Source organism: Lithobates pipiens, unplaced genomic scaffold, assembly GCF_037356315.1.
Source record: "Lithobates pipiens isolate NorthernLeopardFrog02 unplaced genomic scaffold, aLitPip1_a1.2 Scaffold_13, whole genome shotgun sequence".
In the NCBI taxonomy this organism is placed as follows: Eukaryota; Metazoa; Chordata; class Amphibia; order Anura; family Ranidae; genus Lithobates; species Lithobates pipiens.
In genome coordinates this window covers 539241442-539264935 of record NW_027507718.1, presented here as the reverse complement: position 1 = coordinate 539264935, position 23494 = coordinate 539241442, and the positions used below count along the sequence as shown (strand labels likewise).

Sequence of the window (23494 nt, the reverse complement as noted above, 5' to 3'; positions counted from 1 at the left end):
TGGAGGACACGGGCAGTGCATGGATGACAGAGGCAGTACATGGATGACACGGCAGTACATGGATGACACAGCCAGTACATGGATGACACGGGCAGTACATGGAGGACACAGACAGTACATGGATGACACAGCCAGTACATGGATGACACGGGCAGTACATGGATGACATGGCAGTACATGGATGACACAGCCAGTACATGGATGACACAGGCAGTACATGGAGGACACGGGCAGTACATGGATGACACAGCCAGTACATGGATGACACGGGCAGTACATGAAGGACATGGGCAGTACATGGATGACACGGCAGTACATGGATGACACAGCCAGTACATGGATGACACGGGCAGTACATGGAGGACACGGGCAGTACATGGATGACACAGCAGTACATGGATGACACAGGCAGTACATGGAGGACACGGGCAGTACATGGAGGACACGGGCAGTACATGGAGGACACGGGCAGTACATGGATGACACGGGCAGTACATGGATGACACGGGCAGTACATGGATGACACAGCCAGTACATGGAGGACACAGACAGTACATGAAGGACATGGGCAGTACATGAAGGACACGGGCAGTACATGGAGGACACGGGCAGCACATGGATCATATGGGCAGTACATGAAGGACACGGGCAGTACATGGATGACACAGGCAGTACATGGATGACACAGCCAGTACATGGATGACACAGGCAGTACATGGAGGACACGGGCAGTACATGGAGGACACGGGCAGTACATGGAGGACACGGGCAGTACATGGAGGACACGGGCAGTACATGGAGGACACGGGCAGTACATGGATGACATGGGCAGTACATGGATGACACGGGCAGTACATGGATGACATGGCAGTACATGGATGACACGGGCAGTACATGGAGGACACGGGCAGTACATGAAGGACACGGGCAGTACATGGATGACATGGCAGTACATGGATGACACAGCCAGTACATGGATGACACAGGCAGTACATGTACTGCCCATGTCATCCATGTACTGCCCGTGTCCTTCATGTACTGCCCGTGTCCTCCATGTACTGCCTGTGTCATCCATGTACTGCCCGTGTCATCCATGTACTGCCCGTGTCCTTCATGTACTGCCCGTGTCCTTCATGTACTGCCCGTGTCCTCCATGTACTGCCCGTGTCCTCCATGTACTGCCTGTGTCATCCATGTACTGCCATGTCATCCATGTACTGGCTGTGTCCTTCATGTACTGCCCGTGTCCTTCATGTACTGCCCGTGTCATCCATGTACTGGCTGTGTCATCCATGTACTGCCGTGTCATCCATGTACTGCCCGTGTCCTCCATGTACAGCCTGTGTCATCCATGTACTGGCTGTGTCATCCATGTACTGCCCGTGTCCTTCATGTACTGCCCGTGTCATCCATGTACTGCCCGTGTCCTCCATGTACTGCCCGTGTCATCCATGTACTGGCTGTGTCATCCATGTACTGCCGTGTCATCCATGTACTGCCCGTGTCCTCCATGTACTGCCCGTGTCCTTCATGTACTGCCGTGTCATCCATGTACTGCCCGTGTCCTCCATGTACTGCCCGTGTCATCCATGTACTGCCCGTGTCATCCATGTACTGCCCGTGTCATCCATGTACTGCCCGTGTCATCCATGTACTGCCCGTGTCCTCCATGTACTGCCTGTGTCCTCCATATACTGCCTGTGTCATCCATGTACTGGCTGTGTCATCCATGTACTGCCATGTCATCCATGTACTGCCCGTGTCCTTCATGTACTGCCTGTGTCATCCATGTACTGCCTGTGTCATCCATGTACTGGCTGTGTCATCCATGTACTGCCATGTCATCCATGTACTGCCCGTGTCATCCATGTACTGCCCGTGTCCTCCATGTACTGCCCGTGTCATCCATGTACTGCCCGTGTCCTCCATGTACTGCCCGTGTCATCCATGTACTGGCTGTGTCATCCATGTACTGCCCGTGTCCTCCATGTACTGCCTCTGTCATCCATGTACTGCCCGTGTCCTCCATGTACTGCCTCTGTCATCCATGTACTGCCCGTGTCCTCCATGTACTGCCTCTGTCATCCATGTACTGCCCGTGTCCTCCATGTACTGCCCGTGTCCTCCATGTACTGCCCGTGTCATCCATGTACTGGCTGTGTCATCCATGTACTGCCATGTCATCCATGTACTGCCATGTCATCCATGTACTGGCTGTGTCATCCATGTACTGCCCGTGTCCTCCATGTACTGCCCGTGTCATCCATGTACTGGCTGTGTCATCCATGTACTGCCATGTCATCCATGTACTGGCTGTGTCATCCATGTACTGCCGTGTCCTCCATGTACTGCCTCTGTCATCCATGTACTGCCCGTGTCCTCCATGTACTGCCTCTGTCATCCATGTACTGCCCGTGTTATCCATGTACTGCCTGTGTCATCCATGTACTGCCTGTGTCCTCCATGTACTGCCCGTGTCCTCCATGTACTGCCTGTGTCCTCCATGTACTGCCTGTGTCGTCCATGTACTGCCCGTGTCCTCCATGTACTGCCCGTGTCATCCATGTACTGCCCGTGTCCTTCATGTACTGCCTCTGTCATCCATGTACTGCCCGTGTCCTCCATGTACTGCCTCTGTCATCCATGTACTGCCCGTGTCCTCCATGTACTGCCTCTGTCATCCATGTACTGCCCGTGTTATCCATGTACTGCCTGTGTCATCCATGTACTGGCTGTGTCATCCATGTACTGCCCGTGTCCTCCATGTTCTGCCCGTGTCCTCCATGTACTGCCCGTGTCCTCCATGTACTGCCATGTCATCCATGTACTGCCCGTGTCATCCATGTACTGCCCGTGTCATCCATGTACTGCCCGTGTCCTCCATGTACTGCCTTTATTATCCTTGTACCTTCCATATCATCCATGTACTGACTATGTTATCCATGTTCTGCCTCCATCATCTGTTTATTTCCTTTACCATCCATGTACTGCCTCTGTCATCCATGTACTTCCTCTACTATCCATGTACTGCCTCTGTCATCCATGTACTTTCTCTACTATCCATGTACTACCTCCTTCATCCATGTACTACCTCCTTCATCCATGAACTTCCTCTACTATCCATGTACTTCCTTCGTCATCCATGTGCTGCCTCCTTCATCCATGTACTTCCTCTACTATCCATGTACTGCCTCCGTCATCCATGTACTGCCTCCATCATCCATGTACTTCCTCTACTATCCATGTATTGCCTCCGTCATCCATGTACTTCCTCTGTTATCCATGTACTGCCTCCGTCATCCATGTACTTCCTCTGTTATCCATGTACTGCCTCCGTCATCCATGTACTGCCTCCATCATCCATGTACTTCCTCTGTTATCCATGTACTGCCTCTGTCATCCATGTACTGCCTCCATCATCCATGTACTTCCTCTACTATCCATGTACTGCCTCCGTCATCCATGTACTTCCTCTGTTATCCATGTACTGCCTCCGTCATCCATGTACTGCCTCCATCATCCATGTACTTCCTCTACTAGCCATGTACTGCCTCCTTCATCCATGCACTTCCTCTGCTATCCATGTACTGCCTCCGTCATCCATGTACTGCCTCCATCATCCATGTACTTCCTCTACTATCCATGTACTGCCTCCGTCATCCATGTACTGCCTCCGTCATCCATGTACTTCCTCTGTTATCCATGTACTGCCTCCGTCATCCATGTACTGCCTCCATCATTCATGTACTTCCTCTACTATCCATGTACTGCCTCCTTCATCCATGCACTTCCTCTGCTATCCATGTACTGCCTCAGTCATCCATGTACTTCCTCTGTTATCCATGTACTGCCTCCGTCATCCATGTACTGTCTCCATCATCCATGTACTTCCTCTACTATCCATGTACTGCCTCCTTCATCCATGTACTTCCTCTGCTATCCATGTACTGCCTCTGCTATCCATGTACTGCCTCCGTCATCCATGTACTGCCTCCTTCATCCATGCACTTCCTCTGCTATCCATGTACTGCCTCCGTCATCCATGTACTTCCTCTGTTATCCATGTACTGCCTCCGTCATCCATGTACTGCCTCCATCATCCATGTACTTCCTCTGCTATCCATGTACTGCCTCCGTCATCCATGTACTGCCTCCGTCATCCATGTACTGCCTCCTTCATCCATGCACTTCCTCTGCTATCCATGTACTGCCTTCGTCATCCATGTACTTCCTCTGCTATCCATGTACTGCCTCCGTCATCCATGTACTGCCTCCATTATCCATGTACTTCCTCTACTATCCATGTACTGCCTCCTTCATCCATGCACTTCCTCTGCTATCCATGTACTGCCTCCGTCATCCATGTACTGCCTCCGTCATCCATGTACTGCCTCCATTATCCATGTACTTCCTCTACTATCCATGTACTGCCTCCGTCATCCATGTACTGCCTCCGTCATCCATGTACTGCCTCCATTATCCATGTACTTCCTCTACTATCCATGTACTGCCTCCTTCATCCATGCACTTCCTCTGCTATCCATGTACTGCCTCCGTCATCCATGTACTGCCTCCGTCATCCATGTACTGCCTCCGTCATCCATGTACTGCCTCCGTCATCCATGTACTGCCTCCATTATCCATGTACTTCCTCTACTATCCATGTACTGCCTTTACATCTATGTAGTCCTGTATTATCCGTGTACTGCCTGTAATGTGTTATCTGTCCTGTATAAAAGTGATGTGTCATGTGAGAACACCAATCCCCTCCACAACAGCTGCATCTCAGATCCTCGCCTGCTTTTGTCCTGTAGATCCCCCAATGGAGGATCCCACCAATCAGGTTGCAGGAACAGTCAATATCTTGTCCTCCAGCTCAGAGACCATGTGATCCGGCTCCCTTTTAATGACAACATGTGAAGGACAGAGCCTAGACGCTGCGCCCCGGTGTGTGTTGGTGCCATGCCGGGGATAATGAGGAGGTAGAAGTGAGGGGGATGGGGAGGGGTCTCTGCGCTCCACCGGCTCCCGGGGGGAGGGGAGGATTAGATGTCGCTCCTCCATATGGGACTCTGTAAGTCCTGGTCAGCTGAGAGGTGACTCCTCTGTAATATTAATGATGGAGGATCAGGTGTCACCCGGCAGTGTGGGGAGGACGCCAGAGAAACGCCCTCACATGGCAACCTGCGCCCTCACCCAACCATCCTCCAACTGAAGGGAACCCGTCACATGGCAACCTGCGCCCTCACCCAACCACCCGTCACATGGCAACCTGCGCCCTCACCCAACCACCTGTCACATGGCAACCTGCGCCCTCACCCAACCACCCTCCAACTGAAGGGAACCCGTCACATGGAAACCTGCGCCCTCACCCAACCATCCTCCAACTGAAGGGAACCCGTCACATGGAAACCTGCGCCCTCACCCAACCATCCTCCAACTGAAGGGAACCCGTCACATGGCAACCTGCGCCCTCACCCAACCATCCTCCAACTGAAGGGAACCCGTCACATGGCAACCTGCGCCCTCACCCAACCATCCTCCAACTGAAGGGAACCCGTCACATGGCAACCTGCGCCCTCACCCAACCATCCTCCAACTGAAGGGAACCCGTCACATGGAAACCTGCGCCCTCACCCAACCATCCTCCAACTGAAGGGAACCCGTCACATGGCAACCTGCGCCCTCACCCAACCATCCTCCAACTGAAGGGAACCCGTCACATGGCAACCTGCGCCCTCACCCAACCATCCTCCAACTGAAGGGAACCCGTCACATGGCAACCTGCGCCCTCACCCAACCGTCCTTCAACTGAAGGGAACCCGTCACATGGAAACCTGCGCCCTCACCCAACCATCCTCCAACTGAAGGGAACCCGTCACATGGAAACCTGCGCCCTCACCCAACCACCCTCCAACTGAAGGGAACCCGTCACATGGCAACCTGCGCCCTCACCCAACCATCCTCCAACTGAAGGAACCCGTCACATGGCAACCTGCGCCCTCACCCAACCGTCCTTCAACTGAAGGGAACCCGTCACATGGCAACCTGCGCCCTCACCCAACCATCCTCCAACTGAAGGGAACCCGTCACATGGCAACCTGCGCCCTCACCCAACCGTCCTTCAACTGAAGGAACCCGTCACATGGCAACCTGCGCCCTCACCCAACCACCCTCCAACTGAAGGGAACCCGTCACATGGCAACCTGCGCCCTCACCCAACCATCCTCCAACTGAAGGAACCCGTCACATGGCAACCTGCGCCCTCACCCAACCGTCCTTCAACTGAAGGGAACCCGTCACATGGCAACCTGCGCCCTCACCCAACCATCCTCCAACTGAAGGGAACCCGTCACATGGCAACCTGCGCCCTCACCCAACCACCCGTCACATGGCAACCTGCGCCCTCACCCAACCACCTGTCACATGGCAACCTGCGCCCTCACCCAACCACCCTCCAACTGAAGGGAACCCGTCACATGGAAACCTGCGCCCTCACCCAACCATCCTCCAACTGAAGGGAACCCGTCACATGGAAACCTGCGCCCTCACCCAACCATCCTCCAACTGAAGGGAACCCGTCACATGGCAACCTGCGCCCTCACCCAACCATCCTCCAACTGAAGGGAACCCGTCACATGGCAACCTGCGCCCTCACCCAACCATCCTCCAACTGAAGGGAACCCGTCACATGGCAACCTGCGCCCTCACCCAACCATCCTCCAACTGAAGGGAACCCGTCACATGGAAACCTGCGCCCTCACCCAACCATCCTCCAACTGAAGGGAACCCGTCACATGGCAACCTGCGCCCTCACCCAACCATCCTCCAACTGAAGGGAACCCGTCACATGGCAACCTGCGCCCTCACCCAACCATCCTCCAACTGAAGGGAACCCGTCACATGGCAACCTGCGCCCTCACCCAACCGTCCTTCAACTGAAGGGAACCCGTCACATGGAAACCTGCGCCCTCACCCAACCATCCTCCAACTGAAGGGAACCCGTCACATGGAAACCTGCGCCCTCACCCAACCACCCTCCAACTGAAGGGAACCCGTCACATGGCAACCTGCGCCCTCACCCAACCATCCTCCAACTGAAGGAACCCGTCACATGGCAACCTGCGCCCTCACCCAACCGTCCTTCAACTGAAGGGAACCCGTCACATGGCAACCTGCGCCCTCACCCAACCATCCTCCAACTGAAGGGAACCCGTCACATGGCAACCTGCGCCCTCACCCAACCGTCCTTCAACTGAAGGAACCCGTCACATGGCAACCTGCGCCCTCACCCAACCACCCTCCAACTGAAGGGAACCCGTCACATGGCAACCTGCGCCCTCACCCAACCATCCTCCAACTGAAGGAACCCGTCACATGGCAACCTGCGCCCTCACCCAACCGTCCTTCAACTGAAGGGAACCCGTCACATGGCAACCTGCGCCCTCACCCAACCATCCTCCAACTGAAGGAACCCGTCACATGGCAACCTGCGCCCTCACCCAACCATCCTTCAACTGAAGGGAACCCGTCACATGGCAACCTGCGCCCTCACCCAACCATCCTCCAACTGAAGGAACCCGTCACATGGCAACCTGCGCCCTCACCCAACCGTCCTTCAACTGAAGGGAACCCGTCACATGGCAACCTGCGCCCTCACCCAACCATCCTCCAACTGAAGGGAACCCGTCACATGGCAACCTGCGCCCTCACCCAACCGTCCTTCAACTGAAGGAACCCGTCACATGGCAACCTGCGCCCTCACCCAACCACCCTCCAACTGAAGGGAACCCGTCACATGGCAACCTGCGCCCTCACCCAACCATCCTCCAACTGAAGGAACCCGTCACATGGCAACCTGCGCCCTCACCCAACCGTCCTTCAACTGAAGGGAACCCGTCACATGGAAACCTGCGCCCTCACCCAACCACCCTCCAACTGAAGGGAACCCGTCACATGGAAACCTGCGCCCTCACCCAACCACCCGTCACATGGCAACCTGCGCCCTCACCCAACCATCCTCCAACTGAAGGAACCCGTCACATGGCAACCTGTGCCCTCACCCAACCATCCTCCAACTGAAGGGAACCCTTCACATGGAAACCTGCGCCCTCACCCAACCATCCTCCAACTGAAGGAACCCGTCACATGGCAACCTGCGCCCTCACCCAACCACCCTCCAACTGAAGGGAACCCGTCACATGGCAACCTGCGCCCTCACCCAACCGTCCTCCAACTGAAGGGAACCCGTCACATGGCAACCTGCGCCCTCACCCAACCACCCGTCACATGGCAACCTGCGCCCTCACCCAACCACCTGTCACATGGCAACCTGCGCCCTCACCCAACCACCCGTCACATGGCAACCTGCGCCCTCACCCAACCACCCTCCAACTGAAGGGAACCCGTCACATGGAAACCTGCGCCCTCACCCAACCATCCTCCAACTGAAGGGAACCCGTCACATGGAAACCTGCGCCCTCACCCAACCACCCTCCAACTGAAGGGAACCCGTCACATGGCAACCTGCGCCCTCACCCAACCGTCCTTCAACTGAAGGGAACCCGTCACATGGCAACCTGCGCCCTCACCCAACCATCCTCCAACTGAAGGGAACCCGTCACATGGAAACCTGCGCCCTCACCCAACCACCCTCCAACTGAAGGGAACCCGTCACATGGCAACCTGCGCCCTCACCCAACCGTCCTTCAACTGAAGGGAACCCGTCACATGGCAACCTGCGCCCTCACCCAACCATCCTCCAACTGAAGGGAACCCGTCACATGGCAACCTGCGCCCTCACCCAACCGTCCTTCAACTGAAGGAACCCGTCACATGGCAACCTGCGCCCTCACCCAACCACCCTACAACTGAAGGGAACCCGTCACATGGCAACCTGCGCCCTCACCCAACCATCCTCCAACTGAAGGAACCCGTCACATGGCAACCTGCGCCCTCACCCAACCGTCCTTCAACTGAAGGGAACCCGTCACATGGAAACCTGCGCCCTCACCCAACCACCCTCCAACTGAAGGGAACCCGTCACATGGCAACCTGCGCCCTCACCCAACCATCCTCCAACTGAAGGAACCCGTCACATGGCAACCTGTGCCCTCACCCAACCACCCTACAACTGAAGGGAACCCGTCACATGGCAACCTGCGCCCTCACCCAACCACCCTACAACTGAAGGGAACCCGTCACATGGCAACCTGCGCCCTCACCCAACCATCCTCCAACTGAAGGAACCCGTCACATGGCAACCTGCGCCCTCACCCAACCGTCCTTCAACTGAAGGGAACCAGTCACATGGAAACCTGCGCCCTCACCCAACCACCCTCCAACTGAAGGGAACCCGTCACATGGAAACCTGCGCCCTCACCCAACCATCCTCCAACTGAAGGAACCCATCACATGGCAACCTGTGCCCTCACCCAACCATCCTCCAACTGAAGGGAACCCGTCACATGGAAACCTGCGCCCTCACCCAACCATCCTCCAACTGAAGGAACCCGTCACATGGCAACCTGCGCCCTCACCCAACCACCCTCCAACTGAAGGGAACCCGTCACATGGCAACCTGCGCCCTCACCCAACCACCCTCCGACTGAAGGGAGCCTTTCACATATGGTGAACCGGGACCTCTGAGCAACCAATCAGAACCGGGGCTTCTGAGCAACCAATCAGAACCGGGGCTTCTGAGCAACCAATCGGAACCGGGGCCTCTGAGCAACTAAAGGGAACCGGGGCCTCTGAGCAACTAAAGGGAACCGGGGCTTCTGAGCAACCAATCGGCAGGGGCCTCTGAGCAAACATTTAGAACCGGGGCCTCTGAGCAACCATTCAGAACCGGGACTTCTGAGCAACCAATCGGAACTGGGGCCTCTGAGCAACTAAAGGGAACCGGGGCTTCTGAGCAACCATTCGGCAGGGGCCTCTGAGCAACCATTTAGAACCAGGGCCTCTGAGCAACCAACCAGAACCGGGACTTCTGAGCAACCAATCGGAACTGGGGCCTCTGAGCAACTAAAGGGAACCGGGACTTCTGAGCAACCAATCGGCGGGGGCCTCTGAGCAACCATTTAGAACCGGGGCCTCTGAGCAACCATTTAGAACCGGGGACTCTAAGCAACCATTTAGAACCGGGGCCTCTGAGAAACCACTCAGAACCGGGGCCTCTGAGCAACCACTCAGAACCGGGCCTCTGAGCAACCACTCAGAACCGGGCCTCTGAGCAACCAATCAGAACCGGGGCCTCTGAGCAACCGGTTAGAACCGGGCCTCTGAGAAACCAATCAGAAGCGGGGCTTCTGAGCAACCAATCAGAACCGGGGCCTCTGAGCATCCAATCAGAACCGGGGGCCTCTGAGCAACCAATCAGAACCGGGGCCTCTGAGCAAGCAATCAGAACCGCGGCCTCTGAGCAACCAATCAGAACCGGGGCGTCTGAGCAACCAATCAGAACCGGGGCGTCTGAGCAACCAATCAGAACCGGGGCCTCTGAGCAACCAATCAGAACCGGGGCCTCTGAGCAACCAATCAGAACCGGGGCCTCTGAGCAACCAATCAGAACCGGGGCGTCTGAGCAACCAATCAGAACTGGGCTTCTGGCGCTGTGCGCAATATGCTAATTCTGACTTGGTCTCAACCATTGCAAAGTGATGCAGCACAAACGTTCACCTAATACTTACCAATAATACAGACTTTGTTAACCCCGCCCAGGATCAAAATTTGGTCCGCCCACTTGTTGGGACGGCGCACCGCCCGATCATGCCCATTTTATGAGTTAAAAGGAAGATGGAGTGAGGCCTTAACCCATAACGAGGAATCATCAGTTATGCCAACTGGCCTTTCTTCGGCAGATCTACGCAAAGCATGGAGTCCCCCGGAATATAGGGGACGTCCGATTGAGAAATCCACCTGAAAATGAAAAGAGTTCAAAGTCCTTATCATAACACGAGTGACAACAGGACTACCAAAGACAAGCAACGCGTTTCTAGGCCAACAATCCCCCTTCATCAGGGCTTGGAGCGTGGTGTCTATTGGGCTCAACGGAAAAGCCCCACCACATAAATCTCCGACATGATTGCGTTTGCCTATGCAGGCCAATCATGCTCACTTTACAGATTGGTCCCGCCCAGATCCCGCCCAGATCCCATCTGTAAATATGGGGAGACTGCCTATTCTCCGTCTCGATCCCCACAATTAAGAGTTAGTGTAGAATTGTACAAATATCACAACATACATGGGAGGTCATAGAAGATCCAATCCAACCGTGAAAAAATGAATGAGCTTGGATGGGAAAAACTGTAAAAAAAAAAAAAATGGATTGCTAGGTGTGTAGAGCGGTTGTACAATTCCATACAATGTCCATTCTATATGTACAAACGGAATCTGTGTGCGTTTTGGGGGAATCCGACAATTCCGTACAATCATCATCTTATTGTACAATTCTTTTTTTTTTGTGTATTAAAATGTTGACTTTGTCCATCGACATTGAAAAGGGGGTCACCATGAAAAGCCTGACGCTGTATGGCTGATTCCCGTCTATTAGACGTCTGGTTATTTCATGGTTGGTGGGGGTATCTGATGGCGGGGATTGTGGGTGCGTGGTGACACTCGGGGTCAGAGGGCGAGGTGACGTTTTCAGTAAAAACATACAAAATGCAAACATGTGAATTCCACAAAGACGTGACAATTCCCAAATAGAAAAAAAACGCTGAGACCGGAGTGAGGAGAGCCCCCGCCTGGCCGGCTGGTGGAATCCCAGCAAACGGCATGAAATGTTGGTGACAATGTGGCACAGACGGGTGAGAGATGATCAGGATGGGGTGGAAACGGCACACCGAGGGAATTTGGCACTAAGGGGAATTGGCATACCGAGGGAAATAGAGAAACAATGAAACTAGAAACCAAAGGAACTAGGGCACTAAGGGAATTGGGGCACTGAAGAAACTGGGGCACAGAAGGAATTTACTCCCAAGGGAATTGGCATACAAAGGCAATTGGGGCACTGAGGGAACTGGGGCACTGAAGAAACTGGAGCACTGAGGGAATTGACTCCCGAGGGAATTGGCATACAAAGGGAATTGGGGCACTGATGGAACTAGGGCATGGAAGAAACTGGGGCACCGAGGGAATTGACTCCTGAGGTAATTGGCATACAAAGGGAATTGGGGCACTGAAGAAACTGGTGCACAGAGGGAATTGACTCCCGAGGGAATTGGCATACAAAGGGAATTGGGGCACTGAGGGAACTAGGACACGGAAGAAACTGGGGCACAGAGGGAATTGACTCCTGAGGTAATTGGCATACAAAGGGAATATGGGCACAGAAGAAACTGGGGCACAGAGGTAATTGACTCCTGAGGTAATTGGCATACAAAGGGATTTTGGGCACAGAAGAAACTGGGGCACAGAGGGAATTGACTCCCGAGGTAATTAGCATACAAAGGGATTTTGGGCACGGAAGAAACTGGGGCACAGAGGGAATTGACTCCCGAGGGAATTGGCATACAAAGGGAATTGGGGCACTGAGGGAACTGGGGCAATGAGGGAATTGGCCTATTGAGGGAACTGGAACACCAAGGGAACCATAGAACCAATGAAACTGATCACCAAGGAAACTGGCACACCTAGGGAACGGGCAGAACCAGGGCGCTTGGGCACTGGGCAACAAAGGAACTGGCCTATTGAGGGTACTAAGGCACTGACTGAACTGGCACACTGAAGGAACCAAAAAACGGAGGGAACTGGCACACCGAGGGAACCAGGGAACTGACACACGGATCAAACTGGCACAACAGGGGAAGTGAAGGAACTGGCACGATGAGGGAACTGGGGCAGTGAGGAAACTGACCAAAATCACTGGCATAATGAGAGAACTGGGGCACTGAATAAACCAGCATGCCAAGAGAACCAGGGCACTGAGTGAACTGGACAACTAAAGAAACCAGGGCACTGAGTGAACTGGCACAGCAACAGAACCAGAGCACTGCAGCAACTGATACATCAATGGAACTGGCACAACAAGGAAACCGGAGGAACTAAAGGAACTGGCACAAAGAGGGAAACGGGGCAGTGAGGGAACTGGCACACCAAGAAAACTGTTATTACGAGAAAACCAGGGTACTAAAGGAACTGGCACTCTGAGAGAACCCGGGGCGCAGAAGGAACTGCAAACCGAGGAAGCCGAGGCACTGAGGGAACTGGCACACGAAGAAACCCTGGCATTATGTGAAGACTGGGGCCCTGAGGGAACTGGCACACCAAGAAACCCTGGCATTATGCGGACTGGGGCCCTGAGGGAACTGGCACACCAAGAGAATCAGAGCAAGGAGGGAACTGATGAACCGATGGAACTGGCACAACAAGGAGACCAGGGAACAAAGTAACTGGCAGAATGAAGGAAACGGGACAATGAGGGATCAGACACACCAAGAAAACCCGGCATTATGAGAAAAACCGGGACCCCGAGGGAACTGGCACACTGAGAGAACCCGGGGCGCAGAAGGAACTGCAAACCGAGGAAGCCGAGGCACTGAGGGAACTGGCACACGAAGAAACCCTGGCATTATGTGAAGACTGGGGCCCTGAGGGAACTGGCACACCAAGAAACCCTGGCATTATGCGGACTGGGGCCCTGAGGGAACTGGCACACCAAGAGAATCAGAGCAAGGAGGGAACTGATGAACCGATGGAACTGGCACAACAAGGAGACCAGGGAACAAAGTAACTGGCAGAATGAAGGAAACGGGACAATGAGGGATCAGACACACCAAGAAAACCCGGCATTGCCAGAAAAACCGGGACCCCGAGGGAACTGGCACACTGAGAGAACCGGGACCCCGAGGGAGTTGGCACACAGAGAGAACCGGGTCAAGGAGAGGGAATGGCCTGGATCAGACTCACAGGGGCACCTTGAAAAGAGAAAGTTAGAGAAGTGACATAAAGTTGAGGAAGAGAAGTGGAGGAGGGAGGGGGAGGGGGAGAGGCACACAGGAGGAGGAGGAGGAGGAGGAGGAGGAGAGGGAGAAGAAAGGAAAATCATTCTAGACTGGAGACTGAAGAGGGAGAGACAGAAAACTTCCCAGCTCCAGGCAGACATGAGACCTCACGCCGACATGAATGCCCTTAACCTGGACACCTATGGCCTGTCCCTCATCACTGCCAAAGAGGACATCCTCAATGAACGCATCTCCACTGACTGGTGAGACACTTTCCAGGGAAGGGGTGCCAGCCACAGTGGGCATGGGGAAGAGGGGGGGGGGCACAGAGCAGGGGTAGGGTTTAGGATGGGCTGGGATCAGGGGTAAGGGAAGGGAGGGGGGCAGGTTCTGGAATGAGCATAGAAAGTTCTGCACTGCATACTAATGATGTGTCAGAGGAGAAGATGGGGGCATCACTGGGGGCCACCTGTATTTACCCGATGCCGGCTCCCCGTCTGACTGTCCCACACACCAAACTTCCCCAATTCTTCCCCCGACCTCAGACAATCCCAGAACCCACCTCTTCCAGGGCCCATGAGTACCCAGTGACCCCGGGGCCCCTGAGGAAGGAGGGTGGAGGGGACTTCATGAAGTTCAGGATGGAGGACACTACGACTACCAACAAGACCCAAATAGGTTTATAATACCAAAGAGCTGAGCAGTTACACCCAATGCCAGGCTGGAGGCAAGGAATATACAAGAAGGGGGTCAGAGGAAATGATTCATACCCCCGAAATATGGAGCCTTCCAGAATGAGGGCAGCAAAAATTCCTGGAATGGATTCCAAGACTAACAATATACAAAAGTATCCATAAAATATTCCCTCCTAAAATACAGGATTACCTACTTTTCAAGGTGATCTGCTCGATGACTTACATCATCTATGACATCAGCATTTTTATATCCAATCACATTATTATATACATCACAGGAAACCCTACACCCGAACCCTAACCGTGATTGGACATAATAATGATGAGGTCATGGATTATGTCGGTCATCAACCTGATCACCTTCAAGGGCACTTAGTAGCTCTATTATAATACAAATACTCAGGATATTTATAAACTTGTGTCTGTATGTAAAGGGTTACTTAAAAAAAGATGACCCACACCAAGGGGTAGGTGACCCACATCAAGATGTAGGTGACCCACACCAAGGGGTAGGTGATACCTGATATCAGATGATCCACACCAAGGGGTACCTGGTTTTCAATGACCCACATCTAGGGGTAGATGACCCATACCAAGAGAAAGATGACTCCATACCAAGGGGTAGATGACCCCATACCAAGGGGTAGATGACCCATACCAAGAAAAAGATGACCCATACCAAGGGGTAGATGACCCATATCAGGAGGAAGATGACCCACACCAAGAGGTAGATGACCCAAACCAAGGGGTAGATGTCCCATACCAAGAGGTAGGTGACCCATACAAAGAGGAAGACGACCCATGCCAAGGGGTAGATGACCCATACCAGGAGTAAGATGACCCATACCAAGAGGAAGATGACCCATGCCAAGGGGTAGATGACCCATACCAGGAGGAAGATGACCCACACCAAGGGGTAGATGACCCATACCAGGAGTAAGATGACCCGCACCAAGAGGAAGATGACCCACACCAAGAGGTAGATGACCCACACCAAGAGGTAGATGACCCACACCAAGGGGTAGATGATCCAGACCAAGAGGTTGATGACCCATACCAGGAGGAAGATGACCCACACCAAGAGGTAGATGACCCACACCAAGAGGTAGATGACCCACACCAAGAGGTAGATGACCCACACCAAGGGGTAGATCACCCATACCAGGAGGAAGATGACCCACAACAAGGGGTAGATGACCCAGACCAAGAGGTAGATGACCCAGACCAAGGGGTAGATGACCCAGACCAAGGGGTAGATGACCCACACCAAGGGGTAGATGACCCAGACCAAGAGGTAGATGACCCAGACCAAGAGGTTGATGACCCAGACCAAGAGGTAGATGACCCAGACCAAGAGGTAGATGACCCACACCAAGGGGTAGATGACCCAGACCAAGAGGTAGATGACCCAGACCAAGAGGTTGATGACCCAGACCAAGAGGTTGATGACCCAGACCAAGGGGTAGATGACCCAGACCAAGGGGTAGATGACCCAGACCAAGAGGTAGATGACCCACACCAAGGGGTAGATGACCCAGACCAAGAGGTAGATGACCCAGACCAAGAGGTTGATGACCCAGACCAAGAGGTTGATGACCCAGACCAAGGGGTAGATGACCCAGACCAAGAGGTAGATGACCCAGACCAAGAGGTAGATGACCCAGACCAAGAGGTAGATGACCCAGACCAAGAGGAAGATGAGCCAGACCAAGGGGTAGATGACCCAGACCAAGAGGTAGATGACCCAGACCAAGAGGTAGATGACCCAGACCAAGAGGTTGATGACCCAGACCAAGAGGTAGATGACCCAGACCAAGAGGTTGATGACCCAGACCAAGAGGTAGATGACCCAGACCAAGAGGTTGATGACCCATACCAAGAGGAAGATGGCCCAGACCAAGGGGTAGATGACCCAGACCATGAGGTAGATGACCCAGAACAAGGGGTAGATGACCCAGACCATGAGGTAGATGACCCAGAACAAGGAGTAGATGACCCATACCAACTTAATGTTAATACTTAATAAAGGGATCACTTGTACAAAGGGGTACCTCAGATGCGATGACCCACAGCATGAGGAACTTTATACAGAATGACCCACATCAAGGAGTACCTTAGCAATGTGAGCTTAATATAAGATGAGCCATGTCTAGGGGTTTCTGATATAAGGTGAGTCACACCACGGGGGGGGGGGGGGGGGGGTCCTGATATGAGATGACCCATGTCATCTCATATCAGGAGATGGTCGGGGTATCTGAGTGAGGATGGTGATGATGAGTCTCACTGTACGAGGGGGGGTGGGGTGTCATGTGGAGATGGTCGGGGTATCTGAGTGAGGATGGTGATGATGGAGTCACCATACATCAATATATATCATTGATTGAAGACCCCCACACACGGCATTCATCCTCCCAGAGGACAGGAGGGGGAGGGGCACTGACAGCACACACCTCCCTCTATCAATACCCAGCGGAGGCTGTCCGCTCACATCTCCTCCGCTGCGGCCAGTCTGGAGGTTCTGTCAGCTGCCCTATGTGAGTCTCTAGCAGTCTCATGTGACATAGAAGCAGTCTCTCAGTCTCCATGATAGGTGTCTCTGGCACTCGCCTACAACAATATAAATACCATGAAATCTACTGTAATATGGGAGCAGCCGGGGGAGTTCTAGTGTGACAGCTCTGGCAGTCTCCTGTAACGTGGTAGCGGTCCCTCGCAGTCTCCTGTGATCTAGCCGTAGTCTCCAGCATTGTATTATAACGTGGTAGCGGTCTCTCGCAGTCTCTTGTGATCTAGCCGTAGTCTCTAGCATTGTATTATAACGTGGTAGCGGTCTCTCGCAGTCTCCTGTGATCTAGCCGTAGTCTCTAACATTGTATTATAACGTGGTAGCGGTCTCTCGCAGTCTCCTGTGATCTAGCCGTAGTCTCTAACATTGTATTATAACGTGGTAGCGATCTCTCGCAGTCTCCTGTGATCTAGCCGTAGTCTCTGGCATTGTATTATAACGTGGTAGCGGTCTCTCGCAGTCTCCTGTGATCTAGCCGTAGTCTCTGGCATTGTATTATAACGTGGTAGCGGTCTCTCGCAGTCTCCTGTGATCTAGCCGTAGTCTCTGGCAGTCTCCTGTAACGTGGTAGTGGTCTCTCGCAGTCTCCTGTGTTCTAGCCGTAGTCTCTAGCATTGTATTATAACGTGGTAGCGGTCTCTCGCAGTCTCCTGTGTTCTAGCCGTAGTCTCTAGCATTGTATTATAACGTGGTAGCAGTCTCTCGCGGTCTCCTGTGATCTAGCCGTAGTCTCTAGGATTGTATTATAACGTGGTAGCGGTCTCTCGCAGTCTCCTGTGATCTAGCCGTAGTCTCTAGGATTGTATTATAACGTGGTAGCGGTCTCTCGCAGTCTCCTGTGATCTAGCCGTAGTCTCTAGCATTGTATTATAACGTGGTAGCGGTCTCTCGCGGTCTCCTGTGATCTAGCCGTAGTCTCTAGGATTGTATTATAACGTGGTAGCGGTCTCTCGCAGTCTCCTGTGATCTAGCCGTAGTCTCTGGCATTGTATTATAACGTGGTAGCGGTCTCTCGCAGTCTCCTGTGATCTAGCCGTAGTCTCTGGCATTGTATTATAACGTGGTAGCGGTCTCTCGCAGTCTCCTGTGACATGGTAAGTAGGGATTGGCTCAGGCATGTTTGTGGTCCTAGTCCCAACCCACCAGCCCGATCCCGCTAGGAAGTCGCCCTGCACCCACCAATCAGAGGCAGTGAGGCATTTCCTGGCCAGGCTTCTCATGATTGGTGGGGTGCAGGGCGGGATGGGAAAGTTGGGTTGGTCTCTAGGACCCTGCACAAGCCTGAGCCCGTCACTATGGTAACCGAGCCGTGGTCTCTGATTGTAGAATGTCAGAGATAGAAGTAGGCGGAGTCAGGGAGGGTGTGTGTCCGTATAAACATGAACAGTGATTGGTTGTGATAGGAGAGCATAGTGTATGGTGATTGGTTGGTGGGGATGGATCATCTCCTGTACCATGTCTGCAGTCTCTGATCATCTCCTGTATTATGTCTGCAGTCTCTGATCATCTCCTGTATTATGTCTGCAGTCTCTGATCATCTCCTGTACTATGTCTGCAGTCTCTGATCATCTCCTGTATTATGTCTGCAGTCTCTGATCATCTCCTGTACTATGTCTGCAGTCTCTGATCATCTCCTGTACTATGTCTGCAGTCTCTGACCATCTCCTGTACCATGTCTGCAGTCTCTGATCATCTCCTGTACCATGTCTGCAGTCTCTGATCATCTCCTGTACCATGTCTGCAGTCTCTGATCATCTCCTGTACCATGTCTGCAGTCTCTGATCATCTCCTGTACTATGTCTGCAGTCTCTTACCATCTCCTGTATCATGTCTGCAGTCTCTGACCATCTCCTGTATCATGTCTGCAGTCTCTGATCATCTCCTGTACCATGTCTGCAGTCTCTGATCATCTCCTGTACTATGTCTGCTGTCTCTGATCATCTCCTGTACTATGTCTGCAGTCTCTGATCATCTCCTGTATCATGTCTGCAGTCTCTGATCATCTCCTGTACTATGTCTGCAGTCTCTGATCATCTCCTGTACTATGTCTGCAGTCTCTGATCATCTCCTGTACCATGTCTGCAGTCTCTGATCATCTCCTGTACCATGTCTGCAGTCTCTGATCATCTCCTGTACCATGTCTGCAGTCTCTGATCATCTCCTGTATCATGTCTGCAGTCTCTGATCATCTCCTGTACCATGTCTGCAGTCTCTGATCATCTCCTGTACTATGTCTGCAGTCTCTGATCATCTCCTGTACCATGTCTGCAGTCTCTGATCATCTCCTGTACCATGTCTGCAGTCTCTGATCATCTCCTGTACCATGTCTGCAGTCTCTGATCATCTCCTGTACCATGTCTGCAGTCTCTGATCATCTCCTGTACCATGTCTGCAGTCTCTGATCATCTCCTGTACCATGTCTGCAGTCTCTGATCATCTCCTGTACCATGTCTGCAGTCTCTGATCATCTCCTGTACCATGTCTGCAGTCTCTGATCATCTCCTGTACCATGTCTGCAGTCTCTGATCATCTCCTGTACCATGTCTGCAGTCTCTGATCATCTCCTGTACCATGTCTGCAGTCTCTGATCATCTCATGTACTATGTCTGCAGTCTCGGATCATCTCCTGTACCATGTCTGCAGTCTCTGATCATCTCCTGTACCATGTCTGCAGTCTCTGATCATCTCCTGTACCATGTCTGCAGTCTCTGATCATCTCCTGTACTATGTCTGCAGTCTCTGATCATCTCCTGTACTATGTCTGCAGTCTCTGATCATCTCATGCACTATGTCTGCAGTCTCGGATCATCTCCTGTACTATGTCTGCAGTCTCTGATCATCTCCTGTACCATGTCTGCAGTCTCTGATCATCTCCTGTATCATGTCTGCAGTCTCTGATCATCTCCTGTACCATGTCTGCAGTCTCTGATCATCTCATGCACTATGTCTGCAGTCTCGGATCATCTCCTGTACTATGTCTGCAGTCTCTGATCATCTCCTGTACCATGTCTGCAGTCTCTGATCATCTCCTGTATCATGTCTGCAGTCTCTGATCATCTCCTGTACCATGTCTGCAGTCTCTGATCATCTCCTGTACTATGTCTGCAGTCTCTGATCATCTCCTGTACCATGTCTGCAGTCTCTGATCATCTCCTGTATCATGTCTGCAGTCTCTGATCATCTCCTGTATCATGTCTGCAGTCTCTGATCATCTCCTGTACTATGTCTGCAGTCTCTGATCATCTCCTGTATCATGTCTGCAGTCTCTGATCATCTCCTAAGCAGAAAACCTGTGTGAGAATCTGCTGATGCAAGCTGGCATTGCTCTGATCAGGACAGTCCATTCAAGAAGCATAAAGTTGAACTTGGCTCTGCTGCACCACCATGAGACCAGCATGTGGCCTGGGAGTCAGAGATTTGGCAGCTTCCATTTGGGGCTTCTCACACAGGCATTGCGTTAGGTAATGCTGAGGGGATGGTGTGTACCTGACAGGGTGACATTCCTGTCCTTGGCTCATAGAGGCCACACTGTCCATGGGAATGGTGTTCAGTCATCCCAATCTTTGGTTCACCACTTACAGTCACTGACCGGGATAAGCATGCGCCCAGTGACTGTGCCTCATACTTGTTCCAGGTCAGAGAAGGAGGATGAGGGTGACAGTCCAATGTAACAATGAGTCATGTCCAGACACCATGAGAGGGAGGCTCAGCAGAGGAGCGTACCTTGAGGCCACCTCAAGATGCCGGCATGACATAGCAGAGCTCCTCACAGTGTCGGATGTATGTGGGATAAGGACTGAGGATGGGAGGCACTAGCAGAGCTCCTCACAATCCTGAGTAATAGGGAATAAAGTCACGAGGTGGAAGTGAGGTTGGGGAACATGGAGTCATGAGGCAGGAGTGAACTTGAGGGACACAGAGTCATGAGGCAGGGGTGAGGTTCAGGAACATGGAGACACCAAGCAGAAGCGAGGTTCAGGAACACGGTGTCACAAGGCAGGAGTGGGGTTCAGGAACACGGTGCCACAAGGCAGTAGTGGGGTTCAGGCACACGGTGTCACAAGGCAGGAGTGGGGTTCAGGAACACGGTGTCACAAGGTGGGAGTGAGGTTCAGGAACATGAAGTCACAAGGCGGGAGCGAGATTCGGGAACATGGAGTCATGAAGCTCCAAGCAAGGTTCAGGAACATGGAGACATGAGGTGGGAGGTGAGGTTCAGCAATATGGAGTCATGAGGCGGGAGATGAGGTTAAGGAACATGGAGTCACAAGACGGGAGTGAGGGTTAGAAACATGGAGTCATGAGGCAGGAGTGAGGTTGAGGAACATGAAGTCACAAGGCGGGAGTGAGGGTTAGAAACATGGAGTCATGAGGCAGGAGTGAGGTTCAGGAACATGAAGTCACAAGGTGGGAGTGAGGTTCAGGAACATGAAGTCACAAGGTGGGAGCGAGATTCGGGAACATGGAGTCACGAAGCTCAAGCAAGGTTCAGGAACATGGAAACATGAGGTGGGAGGTGAGGTTCAGGAACATGTAGTAATAAACAGGAGGTGAGATTCAGAAATTTGGGGTCGTCAGGTGGGAGATAAGGTTCAGGAACATGGAGTCACGAGATGGGAGTTAGGGTTAGAAACATGGAGTCATGAGGCGGGAGTGAGGTTGGGGAACATGGAGTCACGAAGCGGAAGCAAGGTTCAGGAGCATGGAGTCATGAGTTGGGAGCGAGGTTCAGAAATGTGGAGAAATTAGTCGGGAGAGAGGTTGAGGAGCATGGAGTCATGAGTCGGGAGCGAGGTTGAGGAGCATGGAGTTATGAGTCAGGAGCATGGAGTCATGAGGTAGGAGCGAGGTTCAGAAATGTGGAGTCATGGGTCGAGGGCGAGGTTCGGGAAAGTGGAGTTATGGGTCGGGAACGAGTTTCAAGAATGTGGAGTCATAAACCGGGAGCGGGGTTTGGGAGCTTGGTGTCTTGAGTCAGGAGCGAGATTCAGGAACGTGGAGAAATTAGTCAGGAGAGCGGTTCAGGAACGTGGAGTCATGAGTCAGGATTGAGGTTTAGGAATGTGGAGTCATGAGGTGAGAGCGAAGGTTCAGGAGCATGGAGTCATGAGGTGAGAGCGAAGGTTCAGGAACATGGAGTCATGAGTCGGGAGCAAGGTTCAGGAACATGGAGTCATGAGTCGGGAGCGAGGTTCAGGAGCATGGAGTCATGAGTCAGGAGCAAGGTTCAGAAACATGGAGTCATGAGTCGGGAGCGAGGTTCAGGAGCATGGAGTCATGAGTCAGGAAAAAGGTTCAGGAACATGGAGTCATGAGTCAGGAGCAAGGTTCAGGAACATGGAGTCATGAGTCGGGAGCGAGGTTCAGGAGCATGGAGTCATGAGTCGGGAGCGAGGTTCAGGAGCATGGAGTCATGAGTCGGGAGCGAGGTTCAGGAGCATGGAGTCATGAGGTGGGAGCGTGGTTCAGAAATGTGGAGAAATTAGTCAGGAGAGAGGTTCAGGAACATGGAGTCATGAGTCGGGAGCGAAGTTCAGAAATGTGGAGTCATGGGTCAAGGGAGAGGTTCGGGAAAGTGCAGTTATGGGTCGGGAACGAGATTCAAGAATGTGGAGTCATAAAACGGGAGCGAGGTTTAGGAGCTTGGTGTTATGAGTCAGGAGCGAGATTCAGAAAGTGGAGAAATTAGTCAGGAGTGAGGTTCAGGAACGTGGAGTCATGAGTTGGGAACAAGGTTCAGGAGCATGGAGTCATGAGTCAGGAATGAGATTTAGGAATGTGGAGTACCTTGGAGAGAGCGAGATTCAGGAAAGTGGAGTCATGAGTCAGGAGTGAGGTTCAGGAATGTGGAGTCATGAGGTGAGAGCGAAGGTTCAGGAGCATGGAGTCAAGAGTCGGTAGCGAGATTCAGGTGCATGGAGTCATGAGTCATGAGCATGGTTCAGGAACAAGGAGTCATGAGTCGTAAGTGAGGTTCAGGAGCATGGAGTCATGAGTCGGTAGCGAGATTCAGGTGCATGGAGTCATGAGTCGGTAGCGAGATTCAGGTGCATGGAGTCATGAGTCGAGAGCGAGGTTCAAGAGCATGGAGTCATGAGTCGGGAGCGAGGTTCAGGAGTTATGAGGCAGGAGCAAGGTTCAGTAGCATGGAGTCACGAGTTGGGAGCGAGGTTCAGGAGCATGGAGTCAGGAGTCTGGAGTGAGGTTCAGAAATGTGGAGTCATCAGTCAGATGTGAGGTTCAGGACTGTGAGGTCATGAGGTGAAAGCAAGGTTTCAGAATGTGGA

At 52.8% G+C, this 23494-nt stretch overlaps 1 protein-coding gene across 1 annotated transcript in view; it reads left to right on the top strand.

Annotated features, from left to right (window-relative positions):
- Nucleotides 1-14034: 14034 nt before the first annotated feature.
- The window catches only part of LOC143975971 (uncharacterized), an 87487-nt gene continuing 78027 nt past the window's right edge, over nucleotides 14035-23494 (top strand). Inside the window, exon 1 of the mRNA XM_077478499.1 lies at nucleotides 14035-14209. Within this exon, the coding sequence (XP_077334625.1) occupies nucleotides 14106-14209 (104 nt within the window). The 5' untranslated portion in view covers nucleotides 14035-14105. The remainder of the gene's footprint in view (nucleotides 14210-23494) is intronic.